The 21,134-nt window shown below is 41.0% G+C and overlaps 1 protein-coding gene across 1 annotated transcript; it reads right to left on the bottom strand.

Annotated features, from left to right (window-relative positions):
• Positions 1-592: 592 nt before the first annotated feature.
• AMN1 (antagonist of mitotic exit network 1 homolog) lies at positions 593-20,729 on the bottom strand. The gene is made up of 7 exons (XM_010222197.2): positions 20,639-20,729; positions 18,066-18,198; positions 13,567-13,711; positions 10,937-11,154; positions 6,137-6,193; positions 4,254-4,365; positions 593-672 (listed from the first exon to the last, which is right to left on the bottom strand). The coding sequence occupies exons 1-7, from the start codon at positions 20,662-20,664 to the stop codon at positions 599-601; spliced, it is 765 nt and encodes a 254-aa protein (XP_010220499.1). The 5' UTR covers positions 20,665-20,729; the 3' UTR covers positions 593-598.
• Positions 20,730-21,134: the final 405 nt, after the last annotated feature.

Genomic DNA, 21,134 nt, shown 5'->3' with positions numbered 1-21,134 from the left:
AGCAACACTATGTTCCCGTTGAGGATTTCTACATGGAAATACAGGCAAAAGCCAAGGCAAATGAGTATCTGCCAATAGGCAGAATTCTGTTTTTGGCCATCAGTACTATTCTGAAATTCCTTAAGTAAAAATTTATTGAAGTTATTGTAGTTACATTTTTATGCTCAGACTATACTTCTATAATTGTAAAAATCCAGTAAGTATTTGATGGTAAATAATAACTAAAAGAAAAGAAAAGAAACCACAAGGATTTACTTCAGGTAGTCTTGTATAGGTAGCTATGAGCAAGATGTTAAGTTGTAGCCTACTCCGATGCTTCAAGGGGCCTGGGAGATGATACAGCACTAGTAAGTATGATTTAACTTTACTCCTAATGCAACGCGGGCAGCAATGGAAGGAAGGAGGAGGCTCTACGCAGGGACACTACTAAATCCTGACTCACTGGGATGGCGACAGGGACCTCTGGTGGGCAGCAAGGAGAGAAGCCATCGGCCACACACACGTCACCAGCCAGGCAGCTCTTCTCCAGAGGTGGCCGTTTTCTGAAGAGACCCTCTGCTCTGTAAACCTCACACTCGTATGTGCACATAAAAAGGAATCAGTAAACAGTCCATGTCACTTGCTTGATTTTGTTTGATACGAGCAGCTGCTCTAGAATATCTCGGGAACGATCTGCAGAAGAAACAAGGAATTTCTTATTACTTATTCAGAATGTATACACACACACATATATATGTATACAGGTGGTATACAGAAATTAGGCAAACTACAAAAGATTTCAGTTATATTTGCATTTATGCTTAGCTTGCCATTAGAAGGTCACACTTGAGATATAGCTGAAATAGTTCAAAATGTTTCAATAAATGCATGGCCATTGCATTCGTGCCTTAAAAAACAAACAAAAAGAACATTTTAACCACATAGGGCTCAGAAAAGACCAAGTTATGGTTTCCAATGCAGGTGTAATTCTGTTCTCTTGAGCATGCATGGCAGTATATAACATTGGTAGCCTGTTTTCTCCTCTGATTTCCTTGGACTTTCCTGTAGTTCACATGGATGCAAAAATCAAAAATCCAGTTTCGTATAATGAATGTATTTATCAATATCTATAACACCAATTGTCAAACAAGCAAAATGAGCAGGTATACCATGGATTTGAAAAACTGTGAATAAAAGAGATGGTGGAGTCAGAACAGTCAGGGAAAGCAGATCTGCTTGTGGATCCAGTCAGTCAGTCTCTGCTAATGATACTGTGTATCCGCTAATGATACTGCTAATGTCACTGTGTTAGTGACATAAAAATACAAGCGTAGTTTGGAGCAGAGGGACAGGTTCACTAGGTTGTAAATCCCTTCAAATATGGTACCACTTTTATACGGTGCATAAAAGCAATCAGAGTCCATCCTCCTGGATATCCTTTTGGATATCCTTTTGGCTCTTTTTAGAGCCAGTAGGGAGAGAAGGGGAGCTCTGCCTGTGGACCAGCTCCTGCACGCAAGCTCTCTCTCTGCCTCTCCAGCTCCAGCTTCTTCAGAAGGAAGAGAAGAAAAAGAAGAGTAAGAAGGACCATCTCCATGGAGGCCTCCCCTTGCCCACCTGACTGCAGCCGTCACGAGCTCAAGCCCCAAGGGCTCTGTGGTCACGATGTCTCAAGACCCTGAAAGTTCTGGAAACCACATGCCAGGAAGTCACGAGGAAACTACACCATTAAAATGCCACGAGGAACCTTGAAACAGGAACTGTCTGTCACAAACAGTAACACCAAGGAAGGGAGCATCTGCCATATTCAGCGAACCTTGAGGAACCAGCTGTAAATGTTGGAAACACCAACCAGGTGGGAGGAAAGGAAGGGAAAGGTAATTCCAGCCAGGGCAGCATGCCCACCCGCTCAAGAAACCTTGCGAGCCAGAAGAGGCTATATTGTCAGGAGCTGTACAAACTGGGCACAGCGAGCTGCTTGGGGCAGAGCTGGGGGGAGCTGCACCCAGCAGCCACCCCTGCGCAAAGCCCAGACAAGGAGCCCGGCCCCGGCGCGGGCTGGTGCGTCGCACAGCGCTGACGGACCCTGCGGAAGGGACAGCAGCCGCTGCAACAGCCAGCGCCGCCAGGTGAGCAGCACCTTCCCTGCTCCTTCTGCCCCGGCCTGCCCGACACGTAACTGCAGCCCCGCCGACAGCTGTCCTGAGGGAGCAGAAGTCCCTTCCCAGCTCCTACCCTCCTTCCCCTTAGTTTAGGAAAATAGAGGAGGAAAAAAAAAAAAAAGTGGGAGGAAGCCAAGGAAGAGGCACATAGGTGCTTTCCCACCCTTCTTGTGCCGTTTGCGCCCATTCCCGCACACAGTTCCTGTGCGCTCCGCTCCCTCAGCCTCTTCCTGGTCCCTTTCACATCTACCTGCAAGCTGCTCTCTCTTGCCTGAGGGACTGGGGCTCTCCAAAAAACTACCTCTCTCCACATCTCCCCCTCCAGACCCCAGGATCACAGTGATATGCGATATCACAGTATGGGAGAAAGGCCAACGGAAAACCATTCCCTGACCACAACAGCCACATCTGACCCAGTGTCTCTGCATAAGTTTCTGGGCCTCTTAGATAACTTTTTATCTGGCCAGAGACTTCTACCAGGAGGCGGTCAGTCATTTCCCTTCCTGCCCTCAGAAAGGGGCAGGCACCATAGACACTTCGCCAGTCTCCTATGGGCACGTGGCTTTGGCACGTGCTCGGTGGGATCCCTCCAGGGAGGTACCAAACTGCAGCTTGAGCAGATCCTGACTCAGCCTGTGGCCTTCAGCTAAGGAGCTCATCAAGAACTGCCATACGTAAAGCCATCTCCAGTCTATAATCATCTGTATAGTCAACTGGCCTATCTCAGTGCCAATGCAGAGACATCCTCATTACTGGCTAGGTGGGGTCTTCTTCACTAGAAGAAGGGGGATCCTGGTGGTTGGTTTTGTCTGTTCTAGTTCAGGTTTAAGCAGTTGTGAGTGAAGGATTTTTTCTCAACAGTTTTGTGGGCTTCATTTCTGTATACTAGTCAGGCCTAAGTTTGTGTTTCACTGAAAGGGAAATGCGGGGCTACCTACCAGGTAACCACTGGCAGCAGCACTCTTTGGGATATGCGTGATGAAGGCCTGGTGCTAACACTCTGCCTGACGATGCGAGCAATGGGGCGCTGCGCTAAAACAGTGAAGTAATGGAAACATCTGCTTCCTCCTGACTATTTCTACTGCTATGACATTAGAACACTATACTCTCAACTACTGTTTTATTTTTACCATCTTTACTGTTTTACTGTTTTATCTGCTTAATAAATGAATAGTCAGCATGGCCTTTGTGACCATTGCTTGTGCTCAAGTCAATGTCCATGGGCCTTGATGACACTTCTTTTATATTTTGAGTGACTCCCACCCTCCTCCTCTTTTTTTCTTTCCTTTTCCACTCATTTTCTCCCAAACACTTCTGTTTCTCTTTTCAGCTGCCTTCTTTGGGACATTGGATCAAGAATGGCCTTCCCTTTGGCTAAGGGAATGAACAGTAAGAACAAGGATTGTGAGAAGGTGCCCTGGGAAGAGCAAGAACAGAACATGCAAGACACCTTCCCCAGATCTCTTTCATTCTCCAGTTTCTTTCACCTGAGGGGAATGTCCTAAGCTGGTTATTGTTTCCATGTATTAAACCTTCCAAAAATTATCTTCCAAATACTGGCATAGCCTATGAGCTGCTGTACAGCATGGACACCACTCAGCAATGAGTTCCACAGGTTTGTCAGCTGCTACATGAAGAGTTCTTCCTTTTTCTAAATCTGGTTCCTGCTAATCTTCATATTCCTCATTCTTTTATGGAAGGAAATACCATGTAGTATCCTTTCCACCATACCACTCATGTTTTTTAGATATCTACCATAAACTCTTGGAAGTTGGTTTATTTCAGGTTGATTAGTCCTAGTCTATTATACTATTTCTTGAATGGAACCTGTTCTATATTTTTGAAAGACAGTAGGTGATGAATATGCTTATATCTCCTCTTGAAGTCTCCTGAACAATTTTTGATCTGCATCAACATTTTGAGAGAGAAAAACAAAAACACTTTGAAGGTTGTCAGGCTTCAAGCCAAATTTCTCACCTTGCTTTGAAAAATCTCAATGTATAATGATAACATAATCTAATCATTTATTATTTGTTTGGGAGCATTTACAAAACAAAACTTGTTTTCTTTTTCAGAGAGCAAAAAGATGAGGTCAGAAGTGATTTGACTCACCTGTTATCAATGGGCATCCATGGAACAGAAAAATGTATATCTCTGGGCAACAGGTTAGGACTGCTTCCACTGCGACATCAGTCAGGTTCACACACTGTTCCATGTGGATCTCCTGTTACAAAAAACAGTAAAAACAAAAGCCTGTGAGCATGTGCACAGTTTGGAGATATTGCTTCCTTTTCCCAACAATTGTTATTATTATTCTCTTCTTCCCCAGAAGAAATTATGATCTACTACTCCCCAGAGCACTGTTCCCCCTGGTGTTCCTGTACAGATACCTTCAGGAGAAATAACATAGCTTTCTTTATGAAGAATCAACTCTGAAAATATAAATTTCCTGAGCTAGAAGTAAGCACCAAAAAGCTAGAAACAAACATCAAAAACAAGTGAAAAAAACTCTTCAAAGACATTTTATAGAATTTGAGTCCTATCATTTTTCCCCATGTTGCACATTCTCCTAAGTAATTGTTTGAACCAGAGGACAGAATGCAACTGAAATCTAAAGATTTAAGTATTTGTACACTCTAATACTATAGTCCTTCCTCTGCTGATCAGATGTGTTTCTCAAAACAGATAATGACTTGAAGATTTGCATGCAGACGTAATTCCTAGAGTGGCTACTTTTGTCTGCAGAAAATTCATGTTTATTTCAATATAACGTTCATAGAAGAACATTCCAACTTTCAAACAGGAATTTACATGTAGGCACATGTGATTTGGGAGGACAAACTTTTATCCATATTTAAAACAAAAAACCACCACCTAGGACTCTTTACCTCAATCAGCTGTTTCAATCCAAGAAAAAACAAAGGACTGAAAAAAGGAAGGATTATTATCTCTCATTTATGGATAGGAAGGAGGGAGAAAATGTTTGTTTCCAGCACCACACAGTACTAGACTCTGAATAGTCTCCCTGCCAGTGTGCATCTGTAAACAGATTTTTATATATAAGTATATATGTGCATATATATATATATATGCATGTATATATACGCACACACGCGTACATACACATATATATGTATTGAATGGGCACCTCCTAATTCTAAACTGGTTCCTATATCAATATATGTAACATACCAAAAATGCAGCAAGAGAATGGCAAAGTTAATAGAACATGAGATCTGTGAAAATATATTTTGAGAGGGCCAGATAAAGGAATAGGAATTGTTTTATTGGGATGGAATGTCCTGTCAAATGATGAGCACCAAGCACATGAGCAAAAGGGACCTTTTGTAATAAATGTAGAATCCTGTGTGACGACACAGAAAACAAGAACTGTATTCTCAGGAAGTCCAGGAAGTGCAAAAGCCTGATGCATGTATAGTTTTTAGTTCATCCATACTCTATTCAATTTATTGCCCTCTATGCAACTTCTAGCTTCCTGAAGCATCCTGAAGTTTAAGATTCAGGCCAGAATTACCACAGTCTTGCAGACAAGGAAGTCAATCAAGCAAGTGACATGGTTGATATTTTCTACTAGTTCTTTTAAAACCAAAGCCAAGATTTTAACATTCTAACATTGTATGGCAAGGGAAAAGAAAGTCTGTTTTTATAAAGCTTCATTTGCACACACCGTACACTTGGCCACTTTTTAAATGATCCCCATATAAGTTGAGCAGAAGCTAAAGAGAGATAAAACAACTGATAAAAGGAGCTCTCAAGCCCTAGTAGGTGTAAATCATTCCACTAGATAAATGGAGGATATTCACACTGTTAGTTAAATTTATGATAAATATGAAAAATTCAATTCATGACCAAACTGAGGACAGACTTGTACACAAATATAAAGGCTTACCTGAATAAAAAATATTCCTTAGAAATAATAATTAAAAATGAAATATGTGATTTTTGCATTTCTTTGTATTGGCTAGATAAGTTACCTTTAAATTCTTTGAACATGTTCCACTCACTAGTGCTATAACACCATCGTCTGTTACCTAGAAAAAAAAATTATTACTTGTATTAATGTATTATAAGTCGAGGGGTGTTTTTTTTTTTTTTTTTTTGGAAAAGGGCTGTCTGGGAGAGATCTTCTTATTAATGTATTCTCTCCCTGCAGTCACTGACTACACTTGACATCATTACTTCATTTTCTTTCTAACAAAACTTGTAAAGATTATCTAAGTTAGTTTTTTTGGTCTCCTAAACCCTGCTGCACTTCATTGCCAATGTGTTTTAAAGCACTTGTGCTCTACCTGGGCAAGTTTTCCTCCTGTTTTCAGGACTGCCAGAGCTGTGCTTGTGTCTTGGGCAGAAAGAAGAAAATTAATCAGGTGATTCTTGCATATGTAGCCTTCTACTCATCTTGAAGCCAAGCCATTATAAACAAAATTTCCCCAAACAAGCAGTCTTACAGGCTCTAAAAAGCTTATCACAGGGGCTACAGACAGCCATGCAATGATTACCTGTAAGAGACAGGAGAAATACAAAGGACTTCCCTTTCAGGAGAGAGTGTCACTACTTGCGTGGACTTGAAAAACAACTGGCCTTGGCAATGAGAAAAAAAAAAAAGAGTAAAACAGGAAAACAGAACAACAATAAAAACTCTAACACAGAATTTCAAAACTGTCCAGACATTAAGTCCCTATTTATACACAGAGTATTAACCTTACTCTGTGTTTTTTCAATGACTAAGAGTCTTCCTTCCCGGATTCGTTCCTGGAAAGAGCTGGGAAACGGGCCAGATTTAAGCGACCCAGGACCAACGCTTCCACCAATACGAGGAAGGTGGTTATTTGTTTTCCATTCCATTGCTTTCTCCAATAAAATGCAACCTGCTTCCAACCTCAGTTCTGATGGAAAAGGTTTTTTTCTTGATTATCGAGTTGAACTGATCAGAGAGGTTTCGTAGCTGTCAGAGAGTGTCCAGCAGAGGCAGGACCAGATGTCAGAGTGGAGGAGAAGAGAGCAAAGACCAAAGAAGGAGACAACAAGATCTCTCCTTTCCAGAGGCAGCAAGTGATGACATCAGCTCCGTTACTTGTGAGCAAGCACAATAAACGTCTTCAGGCAACTTGTGATAATTTAAGACCTTAGAAGAATGTATACAGCCTGTCCTCTAATTTAACTCAGACAAAGTAGAGAAAAACCTGAACAAGCCTTAGATGTTATATTTATCTTTTAAAAGACCGATCATGCAGCACACAAGTGAAGTTTTTGTACAAAGAATAAGACTGATACAGGGTCATTGATTTCTATTTAAATAAACCTTCTGATTTTCTGTCCCACCCCCCACCTACATACCAAAGCTAATTCTGCCTTCTTAGATTCCAGACAACTGGCTTTCACAGGGATCTGTCTCTGAGTAAAGACCAATGCCACAAAATCTGGCCTCAGAGAAGCAAAACTCCGGGGAAACTGAGGCTGGTGTGATGCAAAAATTGAACAGGCAGAGAAACTCTACAGGATCAGTCATTCTCAAATGAAAATGCAACAGGCAGAATCAAAAGAAAATTGACCAAAAGGATCTGACCACAAGACGGAACTATTTTAGGAAGAGATAAGGATCCCTTATGCAAAAGCTTTTCCAATCTATGTCTTAAATCAAAAAATAGTATTAATTATAATATTACCTTCCACGATTTTGAGAGAAGCATAAGCTTATCTAGTTTGGCAATTTGGTCTGGGAAGAACAGAAAAGAAATCATGAGTCTCATCTAATTTATTTGGAAAGTGTAGGTTTTAGCACACACAAATAACATTCTTTGCCAGAAAAGCAGACAGGAAATGGGATAAAGATTTCCTGGAACATGAGGAAGTTCCTCTGTGATTTCCTGGAACACAGAGGAAGTCTTAATGCTGCATGTTTTCTCAAAAGCACTTAAGGTCTCTCTCCCCACTAGCCTTGCCAAAACACAGCTATATGATATAGTTTATATAAGGTTGGTGCCCCACTGATAACAATACTGGCCCCGGTCCTCAAGGCATGCTGATAAGCAAGAGCAGTTGTACTCACTCTGAGCTCAACAGGAGAAAAGCTGCTGAAAACTCTGCAGAGATAAGGAGGAAAAAACAACCCAACCTTATTAAGAGACTTAAGTTATCTCTAGGAAGCTCTTAATCAAATCGAGTTTTTTACTTATTTATTAATCAGCATTGTAACTTGGTCTCTGAAAAAGAATCCCAAGCGAATAAAAAGTTGTTAGTAACTTTGGAGAAAAGTTAACAGACACCTGCAGCTGAGGCAGGACAGAGAAAGCATGGATTTCTACCCTTCCCTATGACAAAACTCTGCAGAGAGGATGCATTTTGTCTAGCCTAAATTTTTATAGGTTTGCCATTTCGCAAATACGATAAAGAATCCAAGATGTGACCAAGTCAATATAATTTTATTAAAATAACTGAAGACCTGTCCTTCCTGGCAGGTTTGAGGAGTGCTCTCCTCCCAGCTAATTCCTGGTAGGTGGATGCTGCAGGCGGGGGCTACTTCGTGTCTCCGGGACGCACAGGAGCCTCCTGGAGCAGCCAGCTCAGCCCTGTTGTGCTGAAGGCTGCGCTGAGCGCCGCTCTTCCCAAGGGGAAGCACTGCACACACATCAAGAAGGCCAGAAGAGAGGTGGGCCTCCCCACAGACCATTTTTAGACCTTTCAGCAGGACCTAGGAAGCCCTATAGTCTTCTATAGCTTTATCATTTTAGTCTAGCTGGTCTGGAAGAGATGCCAGGGGATGCAGAATTAAAGAAAGTGGTCACAGGTTAAAAGGAAAAAGAAAATTGAAGTAGTAGAATTTTTCAATTCTGATAGTTAACTCTAACTACTGGGTTTAAAAAACATGTTGATTCAGATAAACACCATTAGCAAAAATTAGTCCTAAACAAAATCAGCTTCAACCTAAGTGGGAAAAACAGGCCCATCTCTGTGCCATATTCATGCACTTCAGTACTAGATGGTAAAGGAGGACATCTCCTTTGGACACAAGTCCCATATTAGAGGAATACTGTTTATGTTAAGGTCTCCCTTGAAAGTCCAGCACAGTCCTTACTATTTTGGAACCCAATTCCTGTACTTGGAATAAGGCATTATCTTTCACAGGCATTCTAACATCAAATAAAAACTAATTTTTGTATGTTAAAATTATTAGAACAAAAAAACATAGCACAAATATTTAGTCAGTGCTGACTCTAACCTTTAATAATTTCAGTCATGTTCTTCAAAATGCAAAAATTAAAATTATTTTTGATTTTGGGACAGAATAGTTTCTTAGTTCAGTGTTTCCCTTTCCTTTCTCCTGCCCTCCTTTCATTTCTTTTGCAGCACTCCTTATGCCTTCTGCTTAACTGCATTTCGTCTCTCTGGATTCACTACATGATACTATTTTAGAACCGCCTTCATCATCTTTTGGTGTTTGGCCCCTTTCTAGTTTCGCTTACACCTGCTTCTTAGCGGTCTGTGCCCTCTCTGTGCCCTCCCTGTGTCATTTCCCACTGAATTCCTCATTTACTTGACTCGTTCGCACACAGTTGCAGGTTCCTCTTGATATTATGAACATGCCCCATGGCACTCGAGCACAAGCACGTGGTTCGGCCTTGCAGCCTTCACAGGCAGGAGCCCCTGCGGTTGCAGTCCGCACGGGCAGTGGCACAGGGATACTTTGTAAGCATCTAATTGACTTCTAATACAGATTTCCTTTTTTTTTTTTTTTTTTGCAAAACAAAATTCTGAAGCCTAGTGTTACCACACGACTGAGTACCAGAAAGGAGGAAAAGATACTGAAACATTTAATTATTCAAGAAGTTCTCAGCTGAGCTAAAATACATACTAGGAAATGTATCTATTTCAGACATGGGGAGAGAGGGAATAGAACAAAAAAGTCATGAAGTAACTTGAATAAATTTAAAAACTATCAAATAAAAGATTGACATGACTTTTAATGCCCTCCTTTTGGTTTATCCAAAAGGAGAATGACACTATTTAAAATATAGAACCTGCTACACATTTTTAAAATCTAACAGTTATGAAGCCGTGGGCCTGGCTCATATTCAACGCAAAATCATCTTCTATCACCCAAGCCAACTCTTCTCTATCGCAAGAATTCCCCTCCTCAACTTCATTACCTTACTGCAGTTATGAAGTCTGTTATAATATTACTGTTACATACAATGCCCCCCTTTATTCATACTAACTACCAGCTGCTGTTAAAGGCTGTGCCTTTTCTAACATTTTTAATGTCACTCTTCTTCTGTTGACGCTCTAACACGACTATGACAGGACATCCAGAAGGCAGAGTCCTCCACAACTAGAACTAGTTGTCTGCTGTTTACCTCTCCTATGCACTTACAGTGTTTGATGTCCTTTATTTTGCTTTAGGTCAGTTTGTCCTAATCACAAGCAGATAAGAATTTGTCCAAGATTCTTCCTTTTTATATGAAATATTTCATCATGTTTTACAAATTGAAGAAAATAAAACTAAATAATAAAACACTGAAAGAGAAGGCCATTTCCAATAATAGGTAGACTATTGATCAAAGATAAATTTGTTTCATTAATAAATACTGTAATACCTAAATTCTTCATATCAAGATGCAAAATATAACTTATCTCTTCCCTGAAAGGAGGAAACTAGAAATGAATGGTGGTTCTGGATCCTAAAAACTTGTCAAGAAATACAGCTAAAAAGCACCTCTCAATTCATTTACGTAAGTCTTAATAAACGTTAATTAGCCCACTGCCTCTGTGCTTACCTGAGTAGAGGAGAAGCTCACACTCTGAAGAAACTTGCAGTTCTCTCCCAGTGCCTGCAAGGAGGCATCGGTGATGCCAGAGCAGTTGCCCAGGTTCACTATTTGCAGATAGTGGCAGTTGAGTGCAAGAGCACGAACTCCACTGTCAGTTATATTGCAGCACCTTTTGAAAGACGCTTCCCGCAAGTAAGGACAGGACAGAGCCAGAGCTATGACACCTGTCAAAGAAACAGAAACCAACTGGACAAGTCACCTTTTTGTTTTTAAACTAACTGCCATGCTGGATCCAATATGCCGTCCTCTGGTCACCGACAGCTCAATTTTCACTCTGTGCTAGGCCAGTGGGATTCTGCAAGAGGAAATCATTTTATGGCTTATTTCTTTCAATTTAGTAGTGAGAAAAAGAAAATCCCAATACCAAACAGACATGGAGCCCTGGAAAATGGCACTACTGAAGAATGCCTGAGGTGATAAAGGTTTCCGAGTACTGAATTCCCCTTCTTAGTGGGAGGGACACCTCAGGAAACACATATTAAGTATCACCTCAATGACTGCATGAAATAAATGCAGCCAATGGGGGGAGATGCCCCTGGAGCTGTGCCACGGTTTTGGAGATCCAGCAGATCCTTCCAAGATGGGACTACAACTGAAGAATTTCAGGCATCTGGTCAGTAAAATTATGTAGGCAATAGGTCCAACATGATTCATGGCAGCATAAGATCATGAGGGCAAGTCAGCGGAAGATTAGCTAGCTAGTGGATGAGAAATCAAGTGAGGGAGTATTATTCTGTGCTGGAAAATGAGCTTGTGACACTTATAGAAACAGAATATAGAGCAACATTCTGGGACAGTGAGGATGAGAGCAGAAGGAGCTGCCCTGGAAGAGAAAGAGGACATTAGAATAAGAAGAGACTGCAGAACCTGAGGCAGTTTTCTAGAGAAAAGTGGAATGGAAGGAACAGACGTGATGATTAAAACAACAACAAAAACACACACCCGCACTCTGGTAGCTCTATGCGCATGGAAAATCTGCCAAGAAGTACCAAAAAGGTCGTCAATAAAGCAAATTGATAATATAGAAATATTGAAAGGCACATAGTGTATAATGAGGCAGGTACCTAAAACTTGGATCTGAAGTAGAAGACAACTCTAAAGGGAGAAATCTGCCGATGAATGAATGAATGAATGAAACTACCACTAGATGAATGAAACTACCAAGCCCTTCCTGGGACAAATCAAAGAAAACTGCTGGCTCAGTGGCACACAGAAGGAAGGGAACAGAAGCGATATTTTGCTGACTCCTGAGGAAATCAATCTGCTGCGAGGTACTGGCAAGTTAATTTAAATGGAGCAATAAGTGCTGTAAGATGTTGCATTACAGCAGCACAAGTGACCCACAAGCAATCTACACAGAAAGGGTTTAATAGTAATTCCTAAGTAGTTGATGTTCCTAGATGTGGTAGCCTACAGCTTCTCTCCATCCATCTCCAAACTAACTGTTACTAAGTTAGTAAGAAGCAGCATCAATTTAAATTGCTTTTTTTTTCCCCTGTTTCGTGTATGTGCATGCAATTAAAATAAGTGATTAAGAATTCATTTAGTTTAAATTAAAAACAAAGGCTTTGTTACACAGATTCTCAGTTTTAAAAGGGCTCAATAGGAAAGTTAGAGAAGTTGGGTGAACTAGAAACTTACCAGTAAGGAACCAGACTTTCCATTTTTACTTGCCAACTGATCAGATATTTGTATCCAAATAGAGGGGAAAAAGATACACAAAAAGTTCTAGGCTTAGCTGGCTACTTATGAACCATGTCAGAAATCAGTGGACAGATGAAGGCATGGGAGGAAGACTGTTGCAATCTATGTCTTAGGAACAAAAAAAAGCATAAGAATGAAGTGAAATTTTCCAGAAACCGATTAGAAAAAAACCCCACTAAATACATAACTAAAAAAAGTATGTCACTAAGCACTGGTTAAAAAAATAAAAAAGACACCAGACCAAGGCGGATCTAAAATAAAGCATACATTAACTCCAAACTAAATCAACACTTTCCCTCAGTTTTCAATGACGATGAGATAATGGAGTGAAGGGATAAAAGCAATGAAAAGACATAAGAAAATTTAAATGTGAAGCAAAACTCAGTAAGCTTTATGCGCTTAAGTTAAAGCTTCTGAAATCTCAAACCCTAAAGCCAAGAAATCTTTCAAGCCAGGGATGCTTGCAGCATAACAAATATGTTTAAATGACTGATGGGAAAAAAAAAAAAAAAGAAAAAGAAAAGTGACCTAGGAAACCACAAGCCAGAAAATTTAGCCCCAGTGGTACTGAAAAGGACTGGAACCAATTTTGAGCAAGAAGTAATTAAGAAGATGAAGTAAAAATATGATCAAATGTACCAGTTTTACCAGAAACCTAACAAGAGAGTAACCTGATAGCTCTCTTTCCTTGTAAGATAATCAGTGCTCTACATTTATAATTGACTAATTAAAGTCACTTCAGCAATATAACTGTGTGGCATTGGGGATTTTTAAACAATATTTACCCTACATATTTTTGCAATTTACTCCAGTCTTATAAAAAAAAATAAAACAGAAATAAGATCCCAGTTCTCTGTGCACAGACAACCTACCTTCTGAAGTGATTCCCAATCTGTTTTCTTTGCGAGAATTTAAGTTGATTTCTTTCAAATGTTTGCAGTTATAAAGTTGTAACAGTGCATTATCTGAAATATCACATTCACGGAGGTCTAGAGACTCTACAGCAGGGTGCAATACCTGCAATGAAAACGTAGTATTTCAGTCAACACTGTTATGTAGTGGTACACACATATTTTAATCTGAAATTGTTATTACATGAGACATTACATAGGACTTAAAAACTATTCACCCAAGGATGGTGTTACCAGAACTGGAAACTAGAATCTCTAAAGCAAATATGCCATATTTACAGAAACAGTTCATCTCCTACAGCTTAAACGTTGTTTAGTTTCTGTGATAACATCTAGAATAGAAACGTGTTAACACTACAGCATACTAACATACTACCTGGACAACGCATTCCTAGTTTGGATGCAATTTTAAGAGCAAAGTTGTAATTGCAAACTCCTCACTAAAAATCAGTTATCATCAGAGTCACAAATTTAGTCAGTGCAAATACTACTCTTGGTGCAGTTAACATGAGCGTTTCTGTCAGCACAGATGGGTTTACCAAGGCTCATAATCTCAAACCTACTAGCACAACTACAATGCCAGAAGTCTGAAGTGTAAATACTGACCAGGTTTGGTCAAAACTTAAATCTGTTTAACAGATACAGGTAAGATCTGGAAGATATTTTACCCCAGAGTATTTTTCTCATTTATACACAAAACATGCCCATGCTCTTTTCTTCATAAACAAGCAATCTCATTATCATACCAGAAAGAGGTATCCAACTTCATTAAATAGGCAGTTTCACTCCCATAAGACCACAGATTGGAGTTCTTGTGCAATCTTTCTCAAGAGAGCTTTTATGAAATTAAGAGGCAAAGCAATGGAAGACCACAAACCTTACCTCTAATTTCAGTTTTAAGGCCTCCTGATATTTCTTATTTAAAAAAAAACAACAACAAAACACACATACATGCACACATACAGGCTCCCTCTTGCTGCATTTGATAAAAAACACCTCTAGTCCCCTTCAGACCAATAGGGCAAACATCAGATGCTATGTTGGAGCAGGTTATCGTATTATGAAATATCTCTCTTCAGCCTGTCATTCTCTCCCTTACTTCACACAGGTTATTGTGTACAGTAAATTTCCATGCAAGCAAAGATAACAGCCAACAGCATGTCTGAGAGGCTTCTTGAAAGTCTATTCCTTTTTCAGGTTCACTCTCGGCAGTTACAACACAGGTACTACAGGATATTGTTCTTGTGTTACACAAATACGCACGCTGCTAAAATTCTTACTGTCACATAGAGTTAAATAAGCCTTATGGAAAAACAATAACTTCCAGTAGATTATAATTGCAATCTTCTGGTAAAAGGAGTGACACATTGGATATCACTGGCAGGGGTGGAAGAGGAGGGAAGCTGTCAAAGTTAAAAGCCTCAAACATGCTCCTTCACCCCATAAATACACTGATATACTTATTAGCAATTTTCTTAAAAGAATAATATCCAGGGATTATTTTCATTGATACTTCTGAACTCATAGTTAGGAAAATAATGCATCCAAATCCAAAGATGACCTACTGGAAGCCAAAGTGGCTACTAAAACCTTATTAAAGATCCTTTCCCTGACTGCTGGCTTTCTTTCACAACTGCTGATTACCTAGGGCAAAACAAGGGTGAGCAAACTGCCAGTTTTGAAGCCACACAAGGGAAGCCACCTTAGAAGAAATTAGGACTGCAAAAAGGGTTCGGGGGGCAGCTTTGGGTGCAAGGAAATCTACATGAAAGCAACAGTGTGAGCATACTGCCCACCTGCTGTACCCTAGCCAATGATTTTTCAATTACGACATTATTACTTAAAGGTTGGTTTTCTGATGCCCTTCAGAGATTCATATTCTAGCATCAAAGAGGGTGGAATCTAAGCTCGAAGGAGTGTTTGTATGCAGAGTACAAGAGATGAATGTACATGAAAGGTTTGTAGTCTGTCGGCAAATATTGAAAGGCTTTATAGATCTTTATGGTGAAACTGAGTTGGAATAAGGAGCTCAGTATACATGTTGAGGAAAGCTACTATCGGCAAAAAGCACAGTAAAGGAAAAAATGGATGTAACAGATCTGGGCAGGAAAACGGAGGTAATAGATGAAAAAGAAGTCTATGTATAAGAGATAATGGATAGTATTTTGACTGCAAGATGTTTAAAATTTATGCAAAGGGTGGGACAACAGCAAGAAAAGTATGTGCACAGAAGCCGACGAGATAGCAAAACATAGAAAAAATGGAAAGAAAATAGACCAACTGTAATACTGTGGAGACTGGGAAAGACAAAAGCAGAATGGAAGCTGTAACAAAGACAATCCATTATCTGTACGGAAGACAAAGGGAGATTTGTAGCCAGTGTGGAGAACATGGAATACTTAAGTTGCACAAAACGTGGGCAAGAAATAACGAGGAGAGATAACTGACCAACAAGAAGAGCAATGACAACATGAAAAAACAGGAAATTTGAGGAGTGAAACGGTGTTAAGAAATGGTATCTTCAAAAGCTAAAAGGTGACTATCACTTAAAAAAATGCAAATGAGACAAAGCCAGATACTGTTGTATAATAAGTTCAACAAAAGTGTCCTGCTAAGGACAGAATGTCAGAAAGCGTGAAGAGAAAGGGAAAACACACAAGAACAACTATAAACAGAATACCTAAATATTAGCTAGAAAACAGGCTCAAGAGAAAGCACTGGTGAGCTGTTGAACGAACACAAGAAGAGCTGAAATTTCTAGAGTCCAAAGAAAAGAACTGTAACTTAAACTCTCTAATTTCTTTCCAGACTAAAGGTAATCTAACCTAATAGTCTAGCTTAATAGATTTGTGTGTTTGTACACACATACATATGTTTTTGTTCATATACTGTTTTTAGGATGTTTAGAAAGACTCACTATTGCAAAAATACCTAAAAAAAAATTGAATCAGCTCAAACGTGTCCAGATAAATGAACACAATGAGTCCAATTTTTACATAAGCACTTATTTTTACAATTAAAATGAAATGGAGCATACTGAAGTTTTCCACAATACTTCTGAGCCTGCCTCCAGCATTAACTTCACTATTTTAACTCCGGGAAACTGATACTGTTTGCCTGTTCTATGCTGTGTATCAAAGCAGGAATGAAGAGGGAGTCATTCTTTTCCCCTGTTCCACCAAGGCCAACCTTAGCTTTCCTCATATCTCACGACTCCCTTGAGACTAAACAAAGTTCCAGGAGATAGATACCGAAGTAGCTGTGACCTTCAATTTTCAGCTAAAGAGTCACTAAATCAGTTTCATTCTGAAATACTGACAGACATTGTAGGGTACGGCGCTCGGAAGATCTCGCGATGTACGGGAAGAATAGGGAACTAAGGCATATGCCATATTAGGTAAAAAGCAACGCTTATTGGCTGTATAGGCATGCTTCCGCCTTTGCTACCTTTATAAGATCCAGCCTGCGTATATTAAACGCCATTTGCAGCATCCTCATATTGGTGTCTGTGCTCTTTGGCCCAGGCACAGTTCGGGCGTGCCTGGCCGCCTCGGCGGACGGAGTCGATTGCCAATGTCAGGCAACAAGACATCCGGGAGCAAGAGGGATAAGAGAATTTGGATTGATCAATTTCTAAACCTAAATATGATGATATTTCAAAGATTCAAAATTTAAATACATTGTACTGGGATCATGTATTTAAAGTCCATAGAGCAAAAGAGAAATCTATTAAGTTCTTAAAAGCTATCCATAATCCCCTCGTTCTTGAAATATATTATTCTTCTGCGACCACCAGAGGAAACAGGGTGCAATCTGCTGTTACTGCTTGAAGTCAGCTTCTCTGCCACCAGCATGACTACAGAAAGAAATTTCCACAGAGCTAGAAACCCCTCCAGATGCCACCTTCAATAATAATTTTAAAATATTTTCTATCATTTATGCTACATATTGTCATCCATGTCACTAAATATAAGATATAATACCAACAAAAGACTAAAACCCATTCCAAATACCATTACTATGGCCATACTTCTGCACTATACATTTACTGCATGTCTGACAAGTTACCAGAAACTGGTATTGTAGCCTGTAGTACAATCTGATATTGCCTTGAGTCCCTTAAACATTGCACAGTTTCTTATGCTCAGGAACAGAGACTGATTTTCAATGGTCTGGTTTTCCATACTGAAAAGGGATGGTATGTCAGCTGATTAAACGAAGGTTAATTACCACTAGCTGAAGTATTTTTTCAGTTTTCTTGTCCCAAAAAGCACAGTCTTATTATTTCCAGTACAAGACTATCAGTATTATGGAGCTTAGAAATACAGAAGAGAAAAAATGTAAAGATGTGGGTGGTATAAATAGCCCTGAATTGATCTGTTGACTCATGCAGAGTTTAGTTTAGCACATCTTTGTGTAATAAACTAGCACAGAGAGAGTAGTTCTGAGTTGGTTCTTACCTCACCAATATTTGAATCGGTTATTTGCCCTTGTAGACTTATTAATTTAATCAGTTTATCCTTTATGTTGGGAGGCAATGATTTAATATCGGCAGTGTATCTTGAAAGGTTCTTTGTCAGGCTGTGAATGCATCTGAAATAAAGGGAAGTTACACACGGTCAAAAACAACAACAACAACAACAACAAAGCATTATGTAGTAGAACCAGAACAATCAAGCCATAAAAAGATGTCATCTTCTGCACTGCTGGAATCGCTGGCTCCAAACCTTATCAATTCCTGCTATGCCCTGCTACCACCAAGTTCAGTTATTGCCCTTCCAGGTCCATCAACCGATCTTTTGTGCACACATTCCCCAGTCAACCATAGGCCAAAAAAGAAAATCAGCCACATTCACTCTCATTACCAGCTCAGCTCGCCAGGACACCTTTGCCTGCGGATAATTTGTGAGCATTAGGAGCAGCCCTTCCATCAGCAGAGCCTCTAGTTGGTAGGCAGCACAAATCTTCAGCTAGGGCTGCTGGTTCCAAGAGGGATACATTTCTCTTTCATGTCGGTTAAACAAAAGCGTTAGGGGCACGTTCTCAGGCTTGCTAATGACACCTGTTTGTATTTCAGATCTGCTTACAAAGTGTCAAATGGCACTTTCAAGTGTTCCAAAATGCCAAGGGTACAGAGCAGAAGAGGCCTACAACCTTTAGGCTTCACAGCCTGTACATGTATTTCTGTAGGGACTGGCCCTTTCTAAGTAATTGTGCTAAACAGCCTAACTTATACCAAAGCACAGCCTACAGTGAGTCATATCACATGAAATAGAACAGCCGAACAGATGTTGGAAGGGGAACTTGTCAGAAGAAATGAACCCCGAGAGGAGATACTAGAAGCGGCTTAATGACAAATAATAAAATAGATATATCTTCCTGCAGTCTTTAGGATTGGTTATTTTTTATTTGCAGCAAGGCCATAAAATATTAAAAAAAAAAAAGATGCTAAGTATTTCCAATGGGATGCTCTTGTGCATGTGATTTGGAGTGTTGATTGTTCTTTCATGGCGATAGGAAAGGCCCTTACAGATACCACCATCAAGCAGCACAAGCATCTTTGTAAACTATTTTCTGTTAGCTTTGCAGATTTTTTTAAAAAAAATGACCTTATTAAAAGGACTGCTCCATCACACACTAGTTCATTTGTTCCAATTTTCAACTTTGGCTTTAAGTGTCACTAGTTAAGTCCCAGGCCTAAAAGCACAAGCAAGCAGCTTAAAATGCAGCCTGACATCAATAGATGGCCATTATCTGATTAGTATGAGACAAGAAATAGTACAGTAGAATTACATGCATTTATATAAAAATACCTGCAATTATTAGTTTTAAGTATTAGTCTTACTGATATAAAGACTAATATAGAAAATTGCTGTAACAAAACTAAGGAAGTAGCATAAAAAGGTAAGCAACTCATTAAAAGTAGAAAATATCAATATTAAGCTACACAGTACATGTAAAACCTCCTAGGTCTAAAATCTAGAGCTAATCAAGAGAACAAATGCATGTAGTATAATACAAGTCTTAATATTTTAACAGATTAACAATGTAAACTAGAAAATTATGGGAACACTTTTGGCTTTGCAAAAGTATGCAAGCTATTACTGAAACAGAACATTTTAATTCCTATTAGCATGCTCAGCTGTCAGTGCAAAGCACTCCAATTGGATGAGACGTCAAGACTGAAGTCAAGTCCAAAAAAGCTGGTTCCATCCTCCTTGTCTCCCCAGTTGCTTTTTACTGGCTGGCTTTACTTTCACACTGGCTATAAAATGCATAGATTTGCTTCTGCCCTCTTCACACACAAAACTCAGGATTTTTTTTTCCTTGTGCTGTCTGTAACTCCCTCCTAAACACGAGCATGATTTGATATCATTAAAATCTCAAAAGCAAAATAGAATTCAGTCAATTCACTGGAGCCAAGGGGAAAAAAGGGTGGGGTCAGGGTCCCACAGTCACCTCTCCACATCCAGGCTTGTCAGGGACGCCCCTGTCCCCTACCTGCCACCTCTGTCCCACCTGCCAGCCCTGTTCCCACCCCCAAACCCTGCCACTTGCTCTGTCACCCTGTCAAACACCCACCAAACCCTGTCACCTACCAAACCCTGTCATCCTGGCCAAACCCTGCCACATACTGCCACCCCTGTCAAACCCTGTCACCCCACAAACGTCGTCACCTGCCCCATCACCCTTGCCAAGCCCTGTCACCTACAACCATCCATCACCCGGCAGACTGTCACCCACGCTGCCCACCCTGTCACTCCGCTGTCACCTGCCGTCACTCCTGCAAAGCGGCAGACAACCCCCTCACCGCACCCAGCCCTCTCATCCCGACAACTCCGGTCAGGCCCTGCTCCTCCCTCACCCTGTCCCCCAGCAGCGGCCAAGCCGCTACCTCCCTGCCCTGTCACCGCTCGCTGTCACTCACCCCTCCCCGCCGCCCCACAAGCCAGGCTGCCCCCGCCTCCCTCCCTCCCTCCTGCAGCCATGCTCGAGGCCCCACGGCGCCGGGAAGGGGCGGCGGGGCACTCACAGGTCCAGCAGCAGCTGGATCGCCATTGCCAACCGCCGCCCGGGCAGCTCCCGCCGCCGCGGCCTAGCGCTGTGTGCGGGGGGAGGCAGCGCCGAAATGGCGGCGCCTCCCGCGCCGGGGCATCATGGGCGCTGTAGTTCGGGTTTAGCCGAGTCCGACCACAAGTTCCCCGCTCATCCGCGCAAGCCCTCTGCCGCCTTTGCGGGATGTTCTGCTCTTGAGGATGGATCTTTCCTGAGCATAACACAGATCTTCAGCATCTCCTGCAGCCTAAAGGAGAGAAAAGCTGCCAGTGCCTTCAGTGCCGCCTTTCACACCAGCACCGGTGCCTGCCCCGTGCCCGTTAGGCCCAGCTCCTAAATGGGCCTCTCCCAAGCACTGACTCAAAGGGTGCCTGGCCTTCCCTAGGGAGGGATCGCCTGGAACGCCTTTGGTCAAGGACGGCTCACCGAGCTCCTCACAGCTTATCCAGCAGCCCACTTAACTCTTGCACGGC

This window comes from Tinamus guttatus, unplaced genomic scaffold (assembly GCF_059628265.1).
Source record: "Tinamus guttatus ecotype Peru unplaced genomic scaffold, ASM5962826v1 Tinamus_guttatus_pri_ptg000125l, whole genome shotgun sequence".
Taxonomy (NCBI): Eukaryota; Metazoa; Chordata; class Aves; order Tinamiformes; family Tinamidae; genus Tinamus; species Tinamus guttatus.
Note: the sequence above shows the minus strand (reverse complement) of the source record. Positions and strands in the feature narration are given on the sequence as shown.